Consider the following 22,873-nt stretch of genomic DNA (forward strand, 5'->3'; position numbering starts at 1 on the left):
GGGAGAGATAGCTGACAGACTCAGTGTCTCTGGAAAGCATTCCTGACCCCCCCCCCAGGACCATGCGTGCATTGAGAGTAGGAGAACAGAAAGCTCAGGGGCAGAAAGCACAGATCCACTGGTGCAGGGGTGACGTAGAATGCGGCAGCTAGACTGGTGACTGGGAACAGAGACAGCGTCCGGAAGAGCCAGGACCCACACAAGGGCTTTGTGCCTAGTGCTCTCACCCCCTTCTTTCAAATCCGGGGGTGATTTATGGCCACAGCAGGCAAGGCAGTGTTCCCCATATCCTTGAGGAACAAGGGAGGCTGCATACTCCCATATCAGCCTCTTAATTACCTCGTGTGAGCCGGAAAGATGCTATTGTCGGCCATATTCCAATGCGCCCCTAGCGGCCCCCCGTAGGCCTTGGATATTGAGCAGCTTGAAGGTGAGCAGAGGAGGGCGACCAGGATGATGAAGGGCCTGGAAACCAAGCCTCATGAGGAATGGTTGAGGCAGTTGGAAACCAAGCCTCGTGAGGAACGGTTGAGGCAGTTGGAAACCAAGCCTTGTGAGGAACGGTTGAGGCAGTTGGAAACCAAGCCTCACGAGGAATGGTTGAGGCAGTTGGAAACCAAGCCTCATGAGGAACGGTTGAGGCAGTTGGAACTAAGCCTCATGAGGAATGGTTGAGGCAGTTGGAACCAAGCCTCATGAGGAACGGTTGAGGCAGTTGGAAACCAAGCCTCATGAGGAACGGTTGAGGCAGTTGGAAACCAAGCCTCGTGAGGAACGGTTGAGGCAGTTAGAAACCAAGCCTTGTGAGGAACGGTTGAGGCAGTTGGAAACCAAGCCTCGTGAGGAATGGTTGAGGCAGTTGGAAACCAAGCCTCATGAGGAACGGTTGAGGCAGTTGGAACTAAGCCGCATGAGGAACGGTTGAGGCAGTTGGAACCAAGCCTCATGAGGAACGGTTGAGGCAGTTGGAAACCAAGCCTCGTGAGGAACGGTTGAGGCAGTTGGAAACCAAGCCTCGTGAGGAACGGTTGAGGCAGCTAGGTATTTTTAGCCTGGAGAAGAGGAGACTGAGAGGAGAGCCATCTTCCATTATCTGAGGGCTGCAAGAGGGAGCAAGCTTGCTTTCTGCTACTCCAGAGGAGAGAGCAGGAGAGGAGATTCAGACTAAACATTTGGAAGAACTTTCTGATAGTAAGACTCTCTGGGATGGTGGTGGAATCTCCTTCCTTGGAGGCTTTTAAGCAGAGGTTGGGTGCCAATCTGCAAGGGATTCAGCTGCAATTTGGGGAGCACATAGCACCGGCCTACTTTACAGGGTTGTTGTAACCACACAGGGCTGCTGAGCATCCGAAAGCGCCTGACAAATGTTGAGCCTTCCATTTCATTGTGGGGAACAGCTGCAGCACATCAGGAGGCGTCCCTCAACTTCCGTTTTCTCTCTTTCCTGCAGCCAAAGGGGCCGGGCTGGATTAACAAACAGGCAAAGTAGGCACTGGCTTATGGGCTCCACACTGTTTAGGGGTTCCACAACAGTGGATCAAAATAATATTGATTTGATCTTGAAAGAAAATGACAATCAAGCTTTCTTAGTTATTCCAGCGTGCGCACAAGGCCTGCCCCCCGCCCAGATTTTGACCACCAAGGGGCCTCCACAGGCTTTAATCCAGCACTGCCCCGTGAACAGCCCAGTATATCTGAAGGAGCGTCTCCACCCCCATCGGTCAGCTCTACCCCCACCCACTGAGGTCCAGCTCCGAGGGCCTTCTGGCGGTTCCCTCGCTGCGAGAAGTGAGGTTGCAGGGAACCAGGCAGAGGGCCTTCTCGGTAGTGGCACCCGCCCTGTGGAACGCCCTCCCATCAGATGTTGAGGAAATAAACAACTATTTGACTTTTAGAAGACATCTGAAGGGAGCCCTGTTTAAGCAAGTTTTTAATGTTTGATGGTTTCTCGTGTTTTTAATATTTTGTTGGGAGCCACCCAGAGTGGCTGGGGAAACACAGCAAGATGGGCAGCATATAAATAATTATTTCTTTTTTTAAAAAAAGCGAGATGAGCATTGCAACCTTGTAGTAGCCTTTGACTGGACTGAACCATCCAGGGGTCCTTTACCTTTTTTTATAGTTGAGATTCCTGCATTGCAGAGGTTTAGAAGAGACTCTTCAGATCATTTCCAACCCTACATTCGACGCATCCTCTCTTTTGCAAATCCTTTTGAGCAGGGATTCTTTTAAATAATACTTTTTTCTCGTAGAATGGCACTGACCTGAGTAGCCGCTTCTAACCTGGAAAACAGGAAAGGCAACATTCATTAGTATGGCTCTGTGAGAAATGTATTTGCCACCACTGCATGCTGTGTCTTGAGGACACTGAAGCACTCTCTCCTGGATGACGAGGAACCAGTGAACTTCCAGCAGTCGATGGACTACAGCAGCTGTCATCCCTGCCCACTGGAAACATTAGCTGGGGCTGAATCTTTGCCGGCAGCCTCAGGTACCAGTATGTGCAGGTAAGGGGTGCAGCTGAAAGGTACGGAGAGTCCTTACTTCAGCCAATCACTAGGCAGAATGGGCAAGCAATATTTCAAAAAGTAAAAAAACCAGGAGACCCCAAAAGTTGTTTAGCTTCTTTTAGGAAGACCCCAAAATTGATTAGCTTTTTTAAAAACAACAACAAAAAACAAAAAAACCATGCTTGCCTAAGATCCAGGACAAAGAACTACCTTTTGGAAATTCCTCCTGGACTTCAATTCTGCCTTTGAAATCCTGGTAATATCCGGACATATGGCAGCCCTATTTAAGATGGCTTTGCCCCTGCAGCCAACTAGCCAGCTAATGAAAGTTTTTCAAAACAAGTAGAGCTCACACCTATGATTTCCTTAACTTAAAATCGTCTAGACCACAGCGGCTGTAATTTCAAGACACCAATTTTGCTACTTTTAAAACACTTAAATTAGCCAGTCCATAAACCACATTTGGCGTAGTGTAACAAAGAAAACATAATACAACTTGGTTCTTGTTGTTTAAAAAATGCACTATAGTTTTTGTACCCAAATGAAACTCCACCCAGAATCACTCCATAAAAGTGGCTGAGAAAAGATGAGTCTTTTCAGAAACGGTTTAAATTGTGCAAGGATGGTACTGCAAAAACCAGGACACCCTGAAAGTTGTTGAGCTTCTTTTAGGAAGACCCCCAGAAACAAAGGGGTTGGGGAATTGGGGTAGAGAACATACTCCCTTTCTTCAATATAAAATGGGCCATTTTTTGCATCTCTATGCTGGATAAAGTTTTGCCCAAATCTCAAAAGGCTATTCTAGAGTTGGGAAAGTTTCAGAAATGGCCAATCAAAATGATCAAGCAGTTGGTGCAACTCACTCTTAAGGAAAAATTGCAACATCTGGAGGTTTGGGCTTTATCTCAAACATCTTTTTATCAGGGCAACAGCAGAGTAGGTATCCTTTTAAGAGCAACAGCAGGTACTGTAATAAAATCAAAGAAGCAGGACATTACCTCATTCTTATCTAGTTTTTAAGTGCAAAACAACAGAATGACAATTGTGCCCTCTAGGTCTAGGTCTAGCAATTTCTGAGGACTGCTCCCCAGTCCCCATGTTTTTATCAAATGTGCAACAGAAATTCAACAGCTTAAGACAATGCAATTGCTGCATTTCTACAAACTAGTGAATTAGGGTTTTTATCCACTCTCAAAAGAGCTCTGCTAGAAAAATTATAGCAAAGCTAAACAGGATTGCCACTTTTTACATAAAGAATTGCTCATTCAGCATAAGCAGAACACGGGCAGAAATTCCTAGGTGAAGCTTTTTAAAAAATAATAATAATCTGCCTATTACGCAGTTTATGTTGAATACTCAATTCATTTCTTAAAAGAAGAATAGGTGAAGTTTATCATAGTTTGAGTGAAGGCATAGGAAAATCTCTGTCTATTGGGTTCTGCCCGCTATGTAGCTATTAAAGGCACAGACTATTTGCATGCAAGCATGCATGTGACAACCCAAAACTTTAAGTTTAGCACCTAGCAGAGGCTATTCTAAGTCAACACAATTCCTTCTGCTTTCTCTGCTTTCTCTTTCTCTCTTAAAACTGACTTAGGGGCTTTCCATCAAGCCTATCTTGCTCTCTCCCCCACACTTCCCGAGTTTTGATAAAGCTGTGAGTAATCTGAAAGATTGCTCATCTCATTTTGACATTTTGGTTGACCCTAACAAAATCCTGCTGTGGCTGTTGGATTTTTCCCAATGGACCTATAATATTGGTTTGCATCAAAGAATGCCAAATGTAGCCATCCTTGAGATTATAATTGGAGATAAACTATATTCTACCACCTAAAGATGAGAATTTATGTCTGATGGGGCGGGGGTAGGATACTTGACATAAACCAATAAGCAATGTGACTTCCATAAAAGTGAACCACCTAAAATGACATAGGAGTGTTTCTCAAACAGTGGGCTGGAAGGCACCAGTGGGTGTCAAATCTCCCATTCCCAGGGAAGGTGAATGAGCAGGGTGGTCACTGAACAATTCCAGGCACATCTGGAGGATGTGGACCATTTGGATCCTTTTCAATCGGGATTCAGGCCTCATCATGGGACTGAAACCACCTTGGTCGTGTTGGTCAATGATCTTTGGCAGGCTAGGGACAGAGGTGGAAATCAGCGGCTTTTGATACCATCAACCATGGTATCCTTCTTTTCTTTCCTTTTTAATATTTATTTAAGATTTTCCATTTTATACATTTCAATAATTTTACTATGCTTTCAGCATTTCAAAACTCGACTTCCTTCCCCCTCTTTCTGCGGTTCTTTAAATTTATTTTTTAGATTTTCAGCATATTCCAAATTAACTTAACTTAATCCTTTATTCATCTACAGTGGTGCCCCGCAAGACGAATGCCTCGCAAGACGAAAAACTCGCTAGACGAAAGAGTTTTCCGTCTTTTGAGGTGCTTCGCAAGACGAATTTCCCTATGGGCTTGCTTCGCAAGACGAAAACGTCTTGCGAGTTCTTGCGAGTTTTTTTCCTTTTTTCTCCCTTTTCTAAGCCGCTAATAGCCGCTTAGCCGCTAATAGCGCTAATCCGCTAAGACGCTAATAGGCGTGCTTCGCAAGACGAAAAAACCGCAAGACGAAGAGACTCGCGGAACGAATTAATTTCGTCTTGTGAGGCACCACTGTACTTTAAATGTATACTCTTATAAAACTGCAGGTGATTAAAATAATCCCACCAATGTTCTTATCTGTTTACAGTTTGTTTGTAAATATTCAACAAACCATTTCCATTCTTTTATTTAAAAAGTTTGTTATCTTGATTTCTTATTTCTCTGCTAAGTTTTGCCATTTCTGTGTGTTCCATAAGTTTTTGTATCAATTCTTCTTTTGTTGGGACTGTCTAGGGGAGCGAGGGGCACTGTTATACTGTGGTTCCGCTCCTTCCTCCAGGGCCGTGCCCAGAAGGTGATGTCGGAGGTTGGATGTTCGGACCCCTGAGCTCTCACTTGTGGGGTGCCTCAGGGTTCCGTCCTCTCCTCCATGCTTTTCAACATCTACATGCAGCCGCTGGGAGAGATCATCAGGGGGTTTGGGCTGGGTGTTCATCAGTATGCGGATGATACCAAGCTTTACCTCGTTTAAATCAGAACCAGTGGGAATGTTGAACATCCTGTGTGAGTGTCTGGAGGCAGTTGGAAGATGGATGGTGGATCATGGATTGAGGTTGAATCCAAACAGAACAGAGGTACCATTTCTGGGGGACAGGGGGCAGGCAGGCATGAGGGATTCCCTGGTCATGAATGGGATAACCGTGCCCCTAAGGGACCAGGTGCGCAGCCTGGGAGTCATTATGGACTCACAGCTGTTCATGGGTTACTCCTGCATCCAGGGCAGAAGTCTACCAGCTCCACCTGGTACGCTGGCTGAGACCCTAGCTGCCTGCGCACTTTCTCAGCAGAGTGGTACATGCCCTGGTTATTTCCTGCTTGGACTACTGCAATGCGCTCTCTGTGGAGCTACCTTTGAAGGTGTCTCAGAAACTACAACTAATCCAGAATGTGGCAGCTAGACTGGTGACTGGGAGCAGTCGCCAGGATCATAACACTGGTCCCAAAGGATCTAGATTGGCTCCCAGTACATTTCCGGACACAATTTGAAGTGTTGGTGCTGACCTTTAAAGCCCTAAATGCCCTCAGCCCACTATACCTGAAGGAGCGTCTCCACCCCCATCGTTCCGCCCGACGCTGAGGTCCAGCTCCAAGGGCCTTCTGGTGGTTCCCTCCCTGCGAAAAGTGAAGTTATAGGGAACCAGGCAGAGGGCCTTCACGCTAGTGGCACCTGCTCTGTGGAATGCCCTCCCATCAGATGTCAAACAGATAAATAACTTTATGACTTTTAGAAGACATCTGAAGGCAGTACAGGGAAATTCTTAATGGCTGATGCGTTGTTGTGTTTTTAATATTTGGTTGGGAGCTACCCAGAGTGGCTGGGGTAACCCAGTCAGATGGGTAACAGACTGGTGACTAACAACAGCAGCAGCAGCAGCAGCAATAGCACTTTCTAATGATGGATGCTTCCATATGACTGTTTATTGTGTATGGGTGTTTATTGCTCTCATTAGTGCAAGTTTTTGTAGTGTCTCCCCATTGCAGTCTTATTTAGGAATAAGTCAAGTTTTAAAGGACTGTGCTAAATGTGAAACAACAAACATGCTTGCCTATGAAAAAGACTGCTTCTATTTCCCTCATGTGTGAAACATTTCAGTTAGGGGATTCTGGTTGAAATCAACCATGCAGATTCAATCTAATTTTAAAGAAATTTGCAGGAGGAGGATTATTCTGTTTCTTTTCTACAGTTTGACTGAACCATGTTTTTTTCTTTTCTTTTATAAGCAGGTGTTTCCGGCATAGAAAGAAAAACATCTCTGTGGTTAGACTATTTCCGTAAGTATATGAACCATCACATTCAACAACCTGCTGCTTTTGCACTAGACTGAACTATGTTTGAGGTCTATAAATCCAGTGCTTTGAGTTTGCAGCGTTATCACCGTAACCCTGTGCCAAATTTTATTTCTCACCTTTTGGAGACTTCCATGGTTTTCCAACAGTAAATGGATCATCATTGTATTTTATTAGAATAGAAGGCATTTGGGCTACCTGGTTTCTGAGCATAGGAGCTCTGCTGGCTTAGGCCACATGCTATTTGCATGGTGACAGAAAACAACTTCTGCGCTGCCCAAAATGTACAGTGGAACCTCAGGTTACGAACGCTTTGGGTAACGAGCTCCACTAATCCGGAAGTAGGTCTCCTGGTAGTGAACTTTGCCCTGGGATGCGAGCGGAAGTCGTGACAGCAGCGGGAGACCCCATTAGTGAAAACGCGCCTCAGGTTAAGAACGGTTTCGGGTTAAGAACGGACCTCCGGAACAAATTAAGTTCATAACCAGAGGTACCACTGTACATGGAAGACAGAAGGAATGTTACATTTAATATTAAGTACCTGTAAAGTTTGCACTTTCTGAGGTGAATTCCAGGACATATCCTGGAAAATCAGGATGTATGGCAGCCCTAGAATAGTGCTTTATTTGATCTTGATCATTGTTTATTTTACAGGTATTGTGACTTTTAACATAGGATCAAATTATTAATATTAATGTCTGATACTTTATTATTATTTTATTTTATTATTTTTATTTATATATTTTATTTATTATTTATTTATATATTATCTAATATATAAATTATACACACACACACATATATTTTACCATTCTGTGTATATATATATATATATGTGTGTGTGTGTGTATATATTGTTTTATTATTATGTTTTATTATGTTAATGTGTGTTGTAAGCCGCTCAGAGTGGCTGGGGCAACCCAGCCAGATTCGGGGGGGGGGTATAAATAAATTATTATAATAATAATCATCATCATCATCATCATAATCAAATCAAGCTTTGGAAAGGCTACATTCTTCGCCAGTGTTTGCCTTGTGGCAAGGAGTTTCACAGTTCAGCTTTCCTCCACCTCAGTACGTACATTTCCTGTGGAGGCACAGCGACTCAGCCTTCCCATCTGAGGCGGGACAAGCCAATAAAACGAAGTCCAATATCCTTCGCGGTCCCTCGAACAGCGCGCGCGCGGAATTCTCCGCTTCCCCTTTTCCCGCATGCGCAGGAAGATTTTGCGCACGCGCGGAGAGGTGGGTTCCCCCCTCCGCCAAGCGAACTCGAGAGGCGACGGCAGCGTGGGCGCATGCGCAGCAAAAGCTCGAGAAGCTCGGCGGCTTTCTGGCGGGAAGCCTCGCGGCGGCGCACCCCCCCCCACCCGTCTCCTGCGTGGGAGAGTGCGGCGCGTGATGTCACAGAGCCTGCCCTTCCGCGCCTGCGCTTGGTGGTGGTGGTGACGTGCCGGGTGCTGGCGAGCCGGTTGGTTGGATGGAGGCGGCGCTTTGTTTTAACCCTTTCCTCTGCCGCTTCCCTTGCCCTTGCTGTTTCTGAGAGTGACGAGCGGGGAGCCATACGTCCGGATTTCCCCGGACATTTAAACTTTGTTTATTTATTTATTCATTTGCGAGCACACGGCCTGCAGATCTTTATGACCTCCTTACTTAAATGTACACATAAAAGCATATCAAAATCCAGCAGTAGTGGACAGTAGTAGCTGACCTCCTGACGGGTCAGCTGCTCCCTTCTCCTCCTTCCAACAGGTAAGCATCAGTAACTCACCTGGTAAGCGTCTCTGTGGCACGACAGGAAATCCAGATAACAACTTCTTGCTGGTCTTTCTTTAACGTTTCACATCGGTATCCCTTCCTTCTTGCGAGGAGCTTGGCAGTGCCTCGCGACAAGGACTCTGCGAGGTAGTACACCATTGGTTCCGATGATCCACAGAACCACTTTATACCTCCCTGCTGCCTCAAAATGAAAAAAAAACCCCAAATGCTGCATGCTCCGCTGCTAGATTCTGCGCTTCCAAGATGAATATTCGCCAAAGGATGGTTTGCACCACAAACTAGGCCCCAAATGCAAGACAGGTCATCACTTTTAACCGTTTGTCCCTGTTTTCTATTGTTATAGAAATTCTAAGGTCGCAAATATAGGATAAATGTTGGTAATTGCACAAGGTAAACACACATACATAAGTACAGTGCTTTTTTCTGGGGGTACGTATACCCCTAAACATTTTGCGAATAGATGTGTCAAATACATATTTGTGGCCTCATAATGTGTGTAGTGGCCTGATTTAAAAACAGATGCATTTGGCTCGCAAAATATGGATGTACAGCACTTATATAGATTTCCCATATATCCTTTATGAATTATGATAACATAAATAACATTCCCTGACACCTAGGAATTTCAGTCTGGGTTATCCCCAACAAAAAGGATTCTTTTTTGGGGGAAAGTAGTTTTAAACATTCCCGCCCCCTCCCCCATTCATTATAAATCATTTCCCAAAACACTTTTACCTTTTTACATGTCCACCACATATGAAAAAACATTCCCTCAGCTTCTTTACACTTCCAACACATATCTGATTCTCTTTTATAAATCTTAGCCAACCTACTCGGAGTTAAGTACCATTTATGAATCATTTTCGAATAATTCTCTTTCCATGAATAACATGCAGTAAATTTCAGGTCACTTTTCCAGAGTTTTATATCTATTGCCGAGTGTGTCACTGGAGCTTTAACAAACTCCTCTTTTGTTTCCCATTCTAGTAGAAAATTATACATTTTAGACAAAAGTTTATCCTTATTTTGTAAATATAAGTGCAACAACTTTGCAAAAAAAAAAAAAGAAGTGCTCAACAACCTTTACACACCAATATGTTGCCCTTGTCTGTATGGTCAGTAAATCAGTGACACAAGTCATGGGGTGGGGGATACTCCCTAGGAAAAATATTGTAGAAATTATATATTGGCTTGCAAATATGAAAATATAACAACGGAGCCCCAATGCTCAGCATCCTTTGGAAGAGGAAGAATCTCTCGGGCAGCTGTATGCGTGGAGGCAGGAGATAGACAGAAAATAGGTGGGAGCAGAGCTGGAGCTGATTCTTACTTTTGTGATATTATTTGCAGAGAAGAAATGTGAGCAGCAAGGACTTAGAGGAGTTCTGGCGGAATAGTTTCGTGGTGATATCCCTTCACCTCGTCACCCGGCACGTCATTCTCAGGTTACCAGATCTGTAAGGGCCATGAGAAAACAGAGGGTGACTGATGATCGTTGGAGCTCTAGAGCACGATGCCACCCTGACTATAGCTGCGGGAAGAAGTATGGCAGAGTCTATTGCTTTTATGCTCTCCGTGTGGGGTTGGCCCTGGGAATGAATGTTTTCACCTAGAGAACAGCTTGGAATATACATTTTTGTCTACAGCCAGAGGAGCAAAGCTTCTCCACAATGAAGCTCAGCTTTGCCTTTAGCCTCACCATGGTTTTCGCAGTGGGAATGCTTCATGGTAAGAGACTTTTTCCATAGCAGGGAGGCATGAAGGAGGGTGTTAGGGTTGAAATATGGCAACCCTGCTACAGACTCCCAACAATTTCAGTATGCAGAGATGCAGATGCATAATTTTAATAATTTTAGGGAACTAGGAGGGTGTCACTACATGGCAGTGTAGTCTCATGGAAAGAAACAGAGTTAGCAATGAGGTGGAGGCAACCTTCTTTCATATGTGGTGGACCTGTAAAAGGGTAAAAAAGTATTGGGAAATAATTTATAACGAATTGGAAAAAATGTTTAAAAGCACCTTTCCAAAAAACAACAACCAGAGTCCTTTTCGTTAGGGACAATTCAGATTGAAATTCCCAGGTGTCAGAAAAGGTTATTTATGTATGCCACTACGGTGGCCCGTGTTTTGTTAGCCCCAAAATGGAAAACAGGAGATGTCCCAACCAAAGAAAAATGGCAACTTAAACTGATGGAATATGCGCAGCTTGCAGATCTATCTTATAGAATAAGAGAACAAGAAGAACATCTGTTTAAAGAAGATTGGAAAATGTTTATTGAATATAATAGGGGGAAATTGTGTACACTAGAAAATATTGGCAGCAGTAAGATAAATTCAGCAGTGTAAATAAGTTTTGATGGATGTAACAGTGGAATACTGAATGGTTTAGTTTATATAAAATATGCAGGGATTTATGCTATGCAGAATGAACCAAGGAAAGAGAAGAAGGGAAGTCACTGATATTTTAAGGTTGTCTAAATGAATATTCTAAATTGCAAAACAGAAAATTACACACACACACAGAGCGCTTTTTTCCTAAAAAATATGCTTAGGGGTACTCTCATTTTACTACTTGTATTGAATTACTGCTCATCAATGAGGCCAAACTTAGATTCACAAACTGTTTAGGGGTGTGCATACCCCTGCGTCCCTCCAGAAAAAAGCACTGTATATAAATATATTTAGAGAGAGAGAGAGAGAAAAAAAACACGGAGTTAGGGTTGAAATATGGCAACCCTGCTACAGACTCGCAACAATTTCAGTATGCAGAGATGCAAATGCATATTTTAATAACTCTAGGAAACTAGGAGGGTGCCACTACATGGCAGCGTAGTCTCATGGAAAGAAACGGGATTAGGACAGAGTTTTAGCACCTGAAGTTTAACATCCATGGTTTCCTTTTAAAGAACTCGGGGAAATGTATTTTCGAGAGGTGCGAAGAATTCTTTTTTTAGCAATCCCAACCCTGTTATTGAACTACAGTTTCCAGGGTCCCTTGACTTGCAGCTGTTTTACGTTTCTATTGTAGACATGCCACCAAGTGCTTATCAAACTATCCCCATCAACCAACCTTGCCTTTTAAAATGTATAATATACTACTGCAAATATCAAAACCGGCTCGTGTGGCTCTGGAAGTCAGAAGCCAAATAAGTTTACAATGGACGATGTAAAATTGAATATATCTGTTTTTTACAGTTGCTAAGGCAGCACAAGGGAAATATGCTCAAATGCTCTTTAATGAGCTCTTTGAAGACTATTCAAATGCTCTCAGACCAGTGGAAGATACAGACAGCGTACTGAATGTCACTCTTCAGATCACTCTCTCCCAAATAAAGGATATGGTAAGTAAAAGAGGTCTATATTCTACAGATGGAAAGCCCCTGTCAAATTTGAATTGCAGAGGCTTAAGGACTTTTGTTTTTATCTTGCTGCTTCTACGTACTTGAAGCATAGCTGTCAACTTACAGATTTGAAAATAAGGGATCAGCAGCCAAAATAAAGGATCAACAATTACTTTGATAAAATACATATTTTGTTGCATGCAAATGGCTTTAGATACCTATTAGGTCCATAAATTACCATATAGCACATATTCAACACAAAAAAACAGCAACAATTTGTTATTGGCAAAGGACAGCTGGACATAGAAAGGGCCCCATTACTTTCAGTAGCTTATTTAAGGGACATCATCAATAAGGGACAACAGCGGGACATGGCGCTGGGATAAGGGACTGTCCCGCCAAATAAGGGATGCTTGACAGCTATGACTTGAAGGAAGACTTTGATATGGCTTGTTTCTCGTTTTCTTTGCTTCTCTGACTCACTGATAGGAAATTACAGTACAGGCAGAAACTTACATTGGATTTTGTTAGGATCTGTAATGCGCTTGTCATCCTTGAGCTGCCTGGTTTATGGTTCTAACTGCAATACTCTATTTGTTTTTTTAATTATAATTGAACATACATGCTATTGTAATAACCCCCGCCCTAAGACCTTATGACAAAGGGTGGCTAAGAAACAGAATAAAAAATTTCCTGTATTAATGTTAGTAATGCACTCCGGTTTTCATTTCCCCATGTAGACAATTAAGACACTTACTCCTTATGATAAGAAGCAGTAGTTGAGCTACAAGTGAGTTACTGTTTTTTGTTACGTGATTATATCAGGCCAACACAAAAATACCGTATTTCTTGCTCTATAAGACTCACTTTTTCCCTCCTAAAAAGTAAGGGGAAATGTGTGTGCGTCTTATGGCGCGAATACAGGCTGCGCAGCTAGAACAGCAAGAGGGATTGCTGCTTTCACTGTATAGCGATCCCTCTTGCTGTTCTGGCTTCTGAGATTCAGAATATTTTTTTTCTTGTTTTTCTCCTCCAAAAACTAGGTGCGTCTTATAGAGCGAAAAATACGGTATATATTGATCACAATCTAAAGAGGATTCTCTCTGCCCCGTTTGCCCCATATCCCTTCCCTGGGGTGCAATCTGAGAAGAATATGGGTATTCTAATTATATCCGTGGGGCAGATTGTGGAACTCCTTCCCTTTTGTCTCAGTTAGTCATGCCTACATCCTGTTGAAATCAGTGTGTCAGGGGAGCTCAGTAAACCTAGCTCAAACTTTGCCAACCTGGCCCCTTTTGGATGTTTTGAACCACAACTCCTATCAGCCTCACCCTAGTTGCAGTCCAAGACAAAAAGCAAAATCTGACTTAAGCAAAGCAATATATATGACTGGAGATACTGCTGAGCTCTGGCTCCTCTGTGTGATGCGTTTTTATGAACACCAAAAAATGTAAGCAGACCACAAAGGTCTTTGCAGATGCATATTTTAATAATTCCAGGAAACTAGGACTGCTGCAGCCACCCACTGTGTCGATGCATGATGGAAAACTGCCATCATGACGTGACAAAGAAAGCACAATCTATAATTATGTCACCGAGGTTCTAACTATGTCAACTTTTCTGTGAATCAGCTCTGTGTGTTGCCACAGAGCAGTACATTCACTTTTAGATCTACAACATATTCCAAAATAACCTTCTGGATGTGTTGACTTGCAGACATGTTCATGCGAGAAGCTTTAGCTGATTGTCAAAGCACATGCAAAATGTCCCAGGTTTAATCCTGGACATCTCCTTTTTTATTAGTTTTTTATTTATATTTTTCAATTTTACACATTTCTTTAGTTTTACAATCAATTTAACATTTCCAAATTTTGTCTTCCTTCCCCCTCTTTCTATGGTTCCTTAAATTATTATTATTTATATCTTCTGCATTTCCAAGTTTGTTTAACTTGCTCATTTATTTATCTGCTGTAAATATATACTCTTATAAAACTGCAGATTATTACATTAATCCCGCCAATGTTCTTATGTGTTTACAATTTATCTGCAAATATTCAATAAACAATTTCCCTTCTTTTATAAAAAGTTTGTTATCTTGATTTCTTTTTCTTCTGGTAAGTTTGCCATTTCTGCATATTCCATAAGTTTTTGTATCTGTTCTTCTTTTTCTGGGACTTCTGCTTCTTTCCGCTTTGGGCCAAGTAACATTCTTGCTGCTATAGTAGCATACATAAATCAATTTCTATACAATTTAGGTAGTTCTTTCCCTATAATTCCCCAAAGAAAAGCTTCTGGGTTATGGTTTTTATACAAGTTATTTTGAACATCCTTTTCAATTCATTATATATCATTTCCCAATAAATTTTAACCTTACTGCAAGACTACCACATATGATAAAAAGAACCTTCTTTCTCTTTACATTTCCAGCATTGGTTTGATTTAGATTTATACATTTTTGCCAGTTTGCTTGGAGTTAGATACATCATTGATTTATCATTTTCATATCATTTTCTCTTAAACCATTTGTTGTTGTTGTTTAGTCATTTAGTTGTGTCCGACTCTTCGCGACCCCATGGACCAGAGCACGCCAGGCACTCCTGTCTTCCACTGCCTCCCGCAGTTTGGTCAAACTCATGCTGGTAGCTTCGAGAACACTGTCCAACCATCTTGTCCTCTGTCGTCCCCTTCTCCTTGTGCCCTCCATCTTTCCCAACATCAGGGTCTTTTCCAGGGAGTCTTCTCTTCTCATGAGGTGGCCAAAGTATTGGAGCAGCAGCTTCAGGATCTGTCCTTCCAGTGAGCACTCAGGGCTGATTTCCTTCAGAATGGATCGGTTTGATCTTCTTGCAGTCCATCGGACTCTCAAGAGTCTCCTCCAGCACCAGAATTCAAAAGCATCCATTCTTTGGCGATCAGCCTTCTTTATGGTCCATCTCTCACTTCCATACATCACTAAATTTTATATCCATATTCCACAATCATTCTCACGCTTCCATATCTGTTATGAGTGATATCTATTGCTAATCCCAGACATCTCCAGACAGGACTTTGAGATACTGTTTTTCAAGGGAGCGCAACCTATGGCTCCTTACATGTTTTTGGGTTCTCATCTCCCATCATCCTCAGCCAGCATAGCCCATTGTCAAGGATGATGGGAGTTGTAGTCCAGAAATACCTGGAGGGCCACAGGTTGCCCACTCTTGGGGTAGACAATATATGGTCTGATTCTGTATAAGACTGCTTCCTGTGTTTCTAAGTTTAGGCCTCCTGTCATATTCCAGGATGAGAGAAACCAAATTTTGACCGCCTACCTATGGATTCGACAAACATGGTATGATGCTTATTTGAAGTGGGACAAGGATGAATATGATGGCCTGGATTCTATCCGAATCCCCAGCAATCTGGTATGGAGACCAGACATTGTCCTTTATAACAAGTAAGTCTGGCCCGGGAAGGTTTCTTACAAATGTGCAAGCAAGAATCTGGCGCTATGCTTATTTATCTATTCATTGGTGGGGGAAGTGAATGATCTGGGGCCAGCTTGCAGAGAGAAGTTGCCTGGGGAAAATGATAGATGTGTACCTTGTGTAAATTGCATCCATTTTGCAGTTGGGAAGAGGTGACCGCCAGGTATTTGGAAACACAAATTGGCCAGCAAGAAGTAGTTCTAGTTTCAAATGATCTTGTGAGCTTAGGGCCAACAAGCCACCTACGGTCACCTTTCATCTGGTTGAATGATCAACATGAAACCCAAGCTTTTATTTCCTTTGATGGGAAATCTAGGTTATTTCACAACACTTGTGTTGCTTCCATCAGACATCTCTAGTCACCGGATAGGTTGTTGACACATAAAATATTTTCTCTTTCATCTACGTAAGAAAAAGGATGTGAAAGTTGCACGTGCCTATACCGAAAGGTGTTTGAATGCCACAGTTTCAAAAAGTGCTAAGGAAAAGCTCTCTCATTCTCTGGCAGACAGCCAGGCATGTCATGTTTTGAATCTGTTTGTGAAGGTAGCTCAATGACAATTCACACACTGGCCATTTCATTCCGATATTGACTTTTGAGTAAAGTCATTCAGAAGGTATTCAAACTCTAAACACCTTTAAAGTATATATTATATTTTATGTGGGCAGTATGTTGTTGATGTTATCCTTAGTATTTATGAAACATAATTAGAATCACAGAATGGTAGAGTTGGAAGGGACACCAACGGTCATCTAGCCCAACCCCCTGCAATGCAGGAATCTCAACTAATACATCCATGACAGATGGCCATCCAACCTCGGCTTAAAACCCTCTCACGTAAAAGTGAAATGTGGTTGCTTGTTCAGCCTCATACATCTTCAATCAATTTTAAAAAAATCTGCTATTAAGCACATTTAAAACTGTGGTTCTGCCTTTCACACATGCAGCTCACAGTGGGACAGAGGCTCAAAAGCACTTTACGCAAGATGTGTGAAGCCTGCTTTAGTAAAATTGTAGGTGAGCTGAGATGTGAACTGGGAGCTTGTGGCTTCCATCCCCTTCAAGCCTGTCTTGTGCTGTAATAATAATAATAATAATAATAATAATAATAATAATAATAATAATTGTACCCCCGGTCATCGGGCTGGGTTTCCCCAGCCACTCTGGGCGGCTTTCACAAAGACCAAAAATACACTAAGATGTCACACATTAAAAACTTCCCTAAACAGGGCTGCCTTAAGATGTCTTCTGAATGTCAGGTAGTTGTTTATCTCTTTGACATCTGATGGGAGGGCGTTCCACAGGGCGGGTGCCACTACAGAGAAGGCCCTCTGCCTGGTTCCCTGTAGCTTTGCTTCTTGCAATGAGGGAACCGCCAGAAGGCCCTCGGCGCTGGACCTCAGCGTCCAGGCAGAACAATGGGGGTGGAGACGCTCCTTCAGTTATACTGGGCCAAGGCCTTTTAGGGCTTTAAAGGTCAACACCAACACTTTGAATTGTGCTCAGAAACATACTGGGAGTTATGGGAGGGTGGTGCTGTGGTCTAAACCACTGAGCTTCTTGGGCTTGCCGATCTGAAGGTTGGCGGTTCGAATCCCTGTGACAAGGTGATTTATCTGTATATACTTATTGTTTTATATGGTGTTGTTGTTGTTGTTTTAGGGCTGATGATGACTTTTCTGAGCCCGTGAACACTAACATTGTATTGAGGCATGATGGCAAGATTACTTGGGATTCACCGGCTATAACAAAAAGCTCATGTGTGGTGGATGTATCTTACTTCCCCTTCGATAGCCAGGAGTGCAACCTAACCTTTGGTTCTTGGACCTACAATGGTAATCAGGTAGATATTTTCAATTCTTTAGACAGCGGCGACCTCTCAGACTTTATAGAAGACGTGGAGTGGGAGATTCACGGCATGCCGGCTGTTAGGAATGTGATAACCTATGGCTGCTGCTCAGAGCCTTATCCAGATGTTACATTCACCCTTATTTTGAAAAGGAAATCATCTTTCTATATATTTAACCTGCTGCTTCCTTGTCTGTTGATATCTTTTCTGGCTCCACTGGGATTCTACCTCCCAGCAGACTCTGGAGAAAAAGTGTCTCTGGGGGTCACTGTTCTGCTTGCCCTGACCGTGTTTCAGCTAATGGTTGCGGAGAGCATGCCTCCTTCTGAAAATGTGCCCTTGATCGGTAGGTATCTGAGCATTTATACTTTTTATGTAATTGAGCTGTGAAGGGTCCATTATTTGATGATGTTGTTGCCTCTATGGAGCAAGCCAGCCCCTCCAGAATAAAGTGGTACCTTGGTTCTCGAACTTACGTAATCCATTCCAGGAGTCTGTTTGGCTCATGAACCTGTTCAAAAACCAAGGCGTGTCTTCTGATTGGCTGCAGGAGCTTCCTGCGCTCAAGCGGAAGCTGCCTCGGATGTTCGGCTTCCGAAAAATATTCACAAACTGGAACACTTACTTCCGGGTTTGCGACGCTCGGGAGCCAATTTGTTCGACAACTAAGCCGTTCGAGAACCAAGGTACCACTGTATGTGATGACACCGAACTCACTTCCTTTGCTGTAACTCAAAGCCAAACATAGTCTTTGGGCTAAGATGTCACGAACCTTTCATACAATAAATAAACTTACATATCCAATTCATTTTCCCTTATTGGATACAATGTGGCAAAACTTAGCTTAAGTCCCATTGATTTTGATGGTTCTACTTTAAGCAAGATTTAGTCTGTGCTATGCATTTAAGGGACGCGGGTGGCGCTGTGGGTAAAACCTCAGCGCCTAGGACTTGCCGATCGTCAGGTCGGCGGTTCGAATCCCCGCGGCGGGGTGCGCTCCCTTTGCTCGGTCCCAGCGCCTGCCAACCTAGCAGTTCGAAAGCACCTCCGGGTGCAAGTAGATAAATAGGGACCGCTTACTAGCAGGAAGGTAAACGGCGTTTCCGTGTGCTGCGCTGGCTTGCCAGATGCAGCTTGTAACGCTGGCCATGTGACCCGGAAGTGTCTGCGGACAGCGCTGGCCCCCGGCCTCTTAAGTGAGATGGACGCACAACCCTAGAGTCGGACACGACTGGCCCGTACGGGCAGGGGTACCTTTACTTTACCTTTATGCATTTATTTAAGTTCCTCAAATGTGACATAATCCTAACATTTGGTACAATGCATTGCAAAATAACAATCACGTATTTAATGGGATAATTATCCCAACAAGTCCAGCTATGATGGGGGGGGGGGCTGCAGAGGATGCATCTGAGCCGATATAGGATAAGAAATAAAACTCAGTCCTGCCTTCTTCCTGATCCCCTGTGTTTGCCCTTGCAGAGCTGGTGGTGCTTTGTCAGAATGCCTAAGGTGCATCCTGAAATGAAAACTTTAGGGCTATGAACTAGGGATTCCTTCCCCAGGGGGTGGGTTGCCTGGTGCCAACCTAGGTATCTTTTAGGTACTGGGAGTTGGAGTCAACTAAGTTGTTCTGCTACTGGAAGTCGGCCCAAGGATTCAAATTAGTGCACTGGGACTTCCCCATCTCCCTCACAATTTCTCCCACCTCACCCAAATCCACTCTGAAGGATTCGAAGAATCCTCAGATTGGCGCATAGCGTTGCCAGACGGGACAATTGTCATAGCGCAACATTGAGTTCAACTCTGGGCAAAGACTCTCTCCGTGCTGTTGCTTGTTGTATGCTATTTGTCTTCGCATGCTTTACAGTGCTTTGGAAGTATTGATGAAGGGCAATATTGATTTTGTAGAAAACAAACCAACAGGGTCTAGCTGGTCACTTTTGGAGACAGAGTGATGTACGAAGAGCCCTTTCGTTTGATGCCATAAGGCAATTTTTGTGCAAGTGATAGTTCACATATGGACAGATTCCCTAGACTTAAAAGGAAATGTGGTCCTTTCAATGATGCTAATGTCTTGTAATAAGGTAAAGGTAAAGGGACCCCTGACCATTAGGTCCAGTCATGACCGACTCTGGGGTTGTGGCACTCATTTCGCTTTATTGGCCAAGGGAGCCGGCGTACAGCTTCCGGGTCATGTGGCCAGCATGACTAGGCCACTTCTGGTGAACCAGAGCAGCGCACGGAAATGCTGTTTACCTTCCTGCTGGAGTGGTACCTATTTATCTACTTGCACTTTGACATGCTTTCGAACTGCTAGGTTGGCAGGAGCAGGGACCAAGCAACGGGAGCTCACCCCGTCGCAGGGATTCGAACCACCAACCTTCTGATCGGCAAGTCCTAGGCTCTGTGGTTTAACCCACAGCGCCACCCGCGTCTTGTAATGATGTCCACCAAATTCATTGCCAGCTCTGGTTGTCATGAACCTGATCGTAACATTGGATTCTGCTTAGGAACATTCTGATACTGGGCCAGATTCAGCTACCTGGTCCTCCTAGTGAAAGCCCACACAAGGACTTCTGCTAGCACAATGGGGCATTCCCCTCTCCAAGTGCCTCTGGGGATGGGGTCAGGAGATCCCTTAGAAAAGTACTCAGATGGAGAAAAGGGGAGTTTGTTTTGTTGGGCCAGCAGAGATGCTTTCACAGAAGGAAAGGTAAAGTGGGTGGCGGGTGATGTTGTGCTCTAAACCACTGAGGCTCTTGGGCAGGCATAGGCAAACTCCAGCCCTCCAGATGTTTGGGACTACAATTCCCACCATCCCTGACCACTGGTCCTGTTAGCTAGGTATGATGGGAATTGTAGCCCAAACATCTGGAGTGCCAGAGTTTGCCTATGCCTGCTCTTGGGCTTGCCGATCAGAAGGTCGGCGGTTCGAATCCCTGCGACGGGGTGAGCTCCTGTTGCTCTGTCCCAGCTCCTGCCAACCTAGCAGTTTGAAAGCACACCAGTGCAAGTAGATAAATAGGTACCTCTGTGGTGGGAAGGTAAATGGCATTTGGCGCGGTGTTCCGTCATGCCAGAAGCGGTTTAGTCCTGCTGGCCACATGAACCGGAAAGCTGTCTGTGGACAAACACTGGCTCCCTCGGCCTGAAAAGGAAGATGAGTGCCACAACCCCATAGTCGCCTTTGACTGGACTTAACTGTCCAGGGGTCCTTTACCCTTTACCCTTTTTTTACCACAGAAGAAACCATGTCCTGGGATAGCTCAGAGCATGAGACTCTTAATCTCAGGGTTATGGGTTCAAGCCCTACGTTGGGTGAAGATTCCTGTATTGCAGGGGGTTGGACTAGATGACCCTTGTGTTCCCTTCCAGTCCTACAGTTCTATGATTTTGTGACCCTATACCACTTTGAGCTCCTTGGAGGAAAGGGACAGAAACGTAATAAAATAAGCAATGAACATTTAGAACTGCGCAATGTTGAACTCTTCCCGTGATTGCTTGTTGTCGTTAATTCAAGCATCTGAGCCGTCTTTTCCCCTCACCTCATAGGTAAATATTACATTGCTACTATGACAATGATCACAGCATCCACAGCACTGACCATCATTATAATGAATATCCATTACTGTGGATCAGGAGCCAAGCCTGTCCCACAATGGGCGAGGGTGGTCATCTTGGACTACATGTCAAAGATCTTCTTCGTTTATGACGTTGGCGAAAACTGCACAAGTTTGCAACGTGTCAAAGAGCGGGACCCAAAGCTGGAAAAGACGAATAGCACTTGTCGAAAAGACCAAGACAGATACGAAGGGACAAGGAGGCCACTTGCCAAGATCCAACATGGCGGCTGCGACCTCAAAAAGAAGCCCCCAGATGACGTTTGTGATGGCAGTGGAGTCCCGGGTGAAAATGCCAGGGATATTGTTAGTTGCTGTTCCTGCTACAGAATCCTGATCAAGAATATTGAGTATATCGCTAGCTGCGTGAGACGCCACAAAGCCAACCATGCCAAAGGAGTGGAGTGGAAGAAGGTAGCCAAAGTGATGGACAGATTCTTCATGTGGATCTTTTTCATCATGGTCTTTTTCATGAGCGTTTTGGTCATTGGCAAAGCACTTTAAGGAGAAATGCAACCAGCGCCCCCATATTCCTCAAGCACCCCCATGTTATATTAAAAGAGCTTCGCCCGTGATGAAAGTGGATGACGTGTCTCCCCCAACCCTAGAACTTCATTCTTATCGAGTCTTCTCCAATTCCACGTGGGGGCAAAACATGTGCTTTCAGGGTGAAGGTCTGCGACCTGAACCACACCTGACTTGGAAATAAGCTGCACGGTACTTCCTTCCAAGTAAATGAGTACAGAACAAAAGTGCATATGTTTATAGTTTTCCCTACTGTGATGGACATTTCCTGAAAGGAAGAAAGGAACTATAGAAGTCCAATTGTCTCCAACAAAAACCAGTTTGGTCAAGGACAGAGTCCTAGACCTGGATCAAGGAGGCTGATATCTATATGTACCTGTCTGTCTGTCTGTCTGTCTGTCTATTTCTCTCTCTCTCTCTCTCTCTCTCTCTCTCTCCTTCACTGAGCTTGTTAGATGGTTTCGTGCAAGTTTCTCTCTCTCATTCTCTCTCAGTTTCGTGCAAGTTCCTATCTCATTCTCTCTCGTGGTGGTGGTCAGGATAAAATTAGATGACCTTGAGCTCATTGGAGAGAGCTGATCTGAAAAACACTGTAATGAATTCTTGCATTGAGTGGGTTCTATGATTCTATTATTGCACATATCCACATTCATCAGCTTGACATCTCATCATCCAATTATGATAGTTATGAAAGATGCTTAGATTAATCTTGTCTCTTCCCCCTTGTTACTTGTTTGTATAGTTAATGTAAAAAATAAAAATAATAAAAAGCAATGCCTTTTAAACCAGCAACCTTTTGAAATTTTATAGATTTAAGGTTAACTTTTAAACTAACTTAGCTTGCAACATCGAACTCCTTTTAATTTTTTTTTTATCCTGCTTAAATTTGTCTAGCTCTTTCTCTCATTATTTTCCTTTTTTCTCTGCTGTCCTTTCCCCTCTCCCCTCTCTCTATCCTTTTTTCATTTTTCTCCTTATGCCTCTCTCCATATCATGGAGAGTGGCAACTCATGTGCAACCCAACATGTGTGAGGGTGCAACCCATGAGTATTTAAAATGAATTATGTAAAGTGACTGTAGAAGTGCCATATTCCTAAAATCTTGTTTTGTGTGTGTCCAACTTGTTTTGTGTGGCTTTTAATTCATCCTGTGCTATTTGCAGGACAAAAACCTGGAAATGTGTGTTTGCCTATTACAATTCAGGTTTTATTACTGCAGCATGCTGCAAATTTGCCAATGCAGCCTAGGTCATAAACTGATGCCGTTAAGTATTTCCATTCAGCCAAGTAAGGTACCTGTTTTGTAGGTTTGGAAACCCTGATATTCT

The 22,873-nt window shown here is 43.6% G+C and overlaps 1 protein-coding gene and 1 long non-coding RNA gene across 8 annotated transcripts in view; one reads left to right on the forward strand and one right to left on the reverse strand.

The window, feature by feature from the left end:
• The window catches only part of LOC309349687, a 55,626-nt gene extending 47,435 nt beyond the window's left edge, over positions 1-8,191 (reverse strand). The window contains exons 1-2 of the long non-coding RNA XR_014160082.1: positions 8,044-8,191; positions 2,111-2,283 (exon numbers count right to left, since the gene is read on the reverse strand). This is a non-coding gene — a long non-coding RNA (uncharacterized lncRNA). The remainder of the gene's footprint in view (positions 1-2,110; positions 2,284-8,043) is intronic.
• CHRNA9 (cholinergic receptor nicotinic alpha 9 subunit) lies at positions 918-22,354 on the forward strand. 7 transcript variants are annotated; one of them, XM_081875861.1, is made up of 8 exons: positions 918-1,191; positions 6,896-6,946; positions 8,831-9,040; positions 10,091-10,468; positions 11,936-12,081; positions 15,363-15,517; positions 17,212-17,744; positions 20,954-22,354. In XM_081875861.1, exons 4-8 carry the CDS (start codon positions 10,411-10,413, stop codon positions 21,523-21,525), a joined length of 1,464 nt encoding a protein of 487 aa, XP_081731987.1. In that variant the 5' UTR covers positions 918-1,191; positions 6,896-6,946; positions 8,831-9,040; positions 10,091-10,410; the 3' UTR covers positions 21,526-22,354. The 7 variants fall into 7 exon arrangements, with proteins under 7 accessions (XP_081731987.1, XP_081731986.1, XP_081731990.1 ...); XM_081875860.1 differs by having other exon boundaries at positions 6,899-6,946; XM_081875864.1 differs by lacking the exon at positions 8,831-9,040 and having other exon boundaries at positions 6,899-6,946.
• Positions 22,355-22,873: the final 519 nt, after the last annotated feature.

This window comes from Podarcis erhardii (assembly GCF_964252035.2).
Source record: "Podarcis erhardii genome assembly, chromosome: 9".
Taxonomy (NCBI): domain Eukaryota; kingdom Metazoa; phylum Chordata; class Lepidosauria; order Squamata; family Lacertidae; genus Podarcis; species Podarcis erhardii.

What these genes read in the sequence shown, in the direction of transcription:
- CHRNA9 (XM_081875861.1), top strand. Translation starts at nt 10,411, where the DNA reads ATGAAGCTCAGCTTTGCCTTTAGCCTCACCATGGTTTTCGCAGTGGGA. An exon ending in CGCAGTGGGAATGCTTCATG is followed by an intron (nt 10,469 to 11,935) that starts GTAAGAGACTTT and finishes TGTTTTTTACAG; the next exon opens with TTGCTAAGGCAGCACAAGGG. An exon ending in TGAAAATGTGCCCTTGATCG is followed by an intron (nt 17,745 to 20,953) that starts GTAGGTATCTGA and finishes CTCACCTCATAG; the next exon opens with GTAAATATTACATTGCTACT.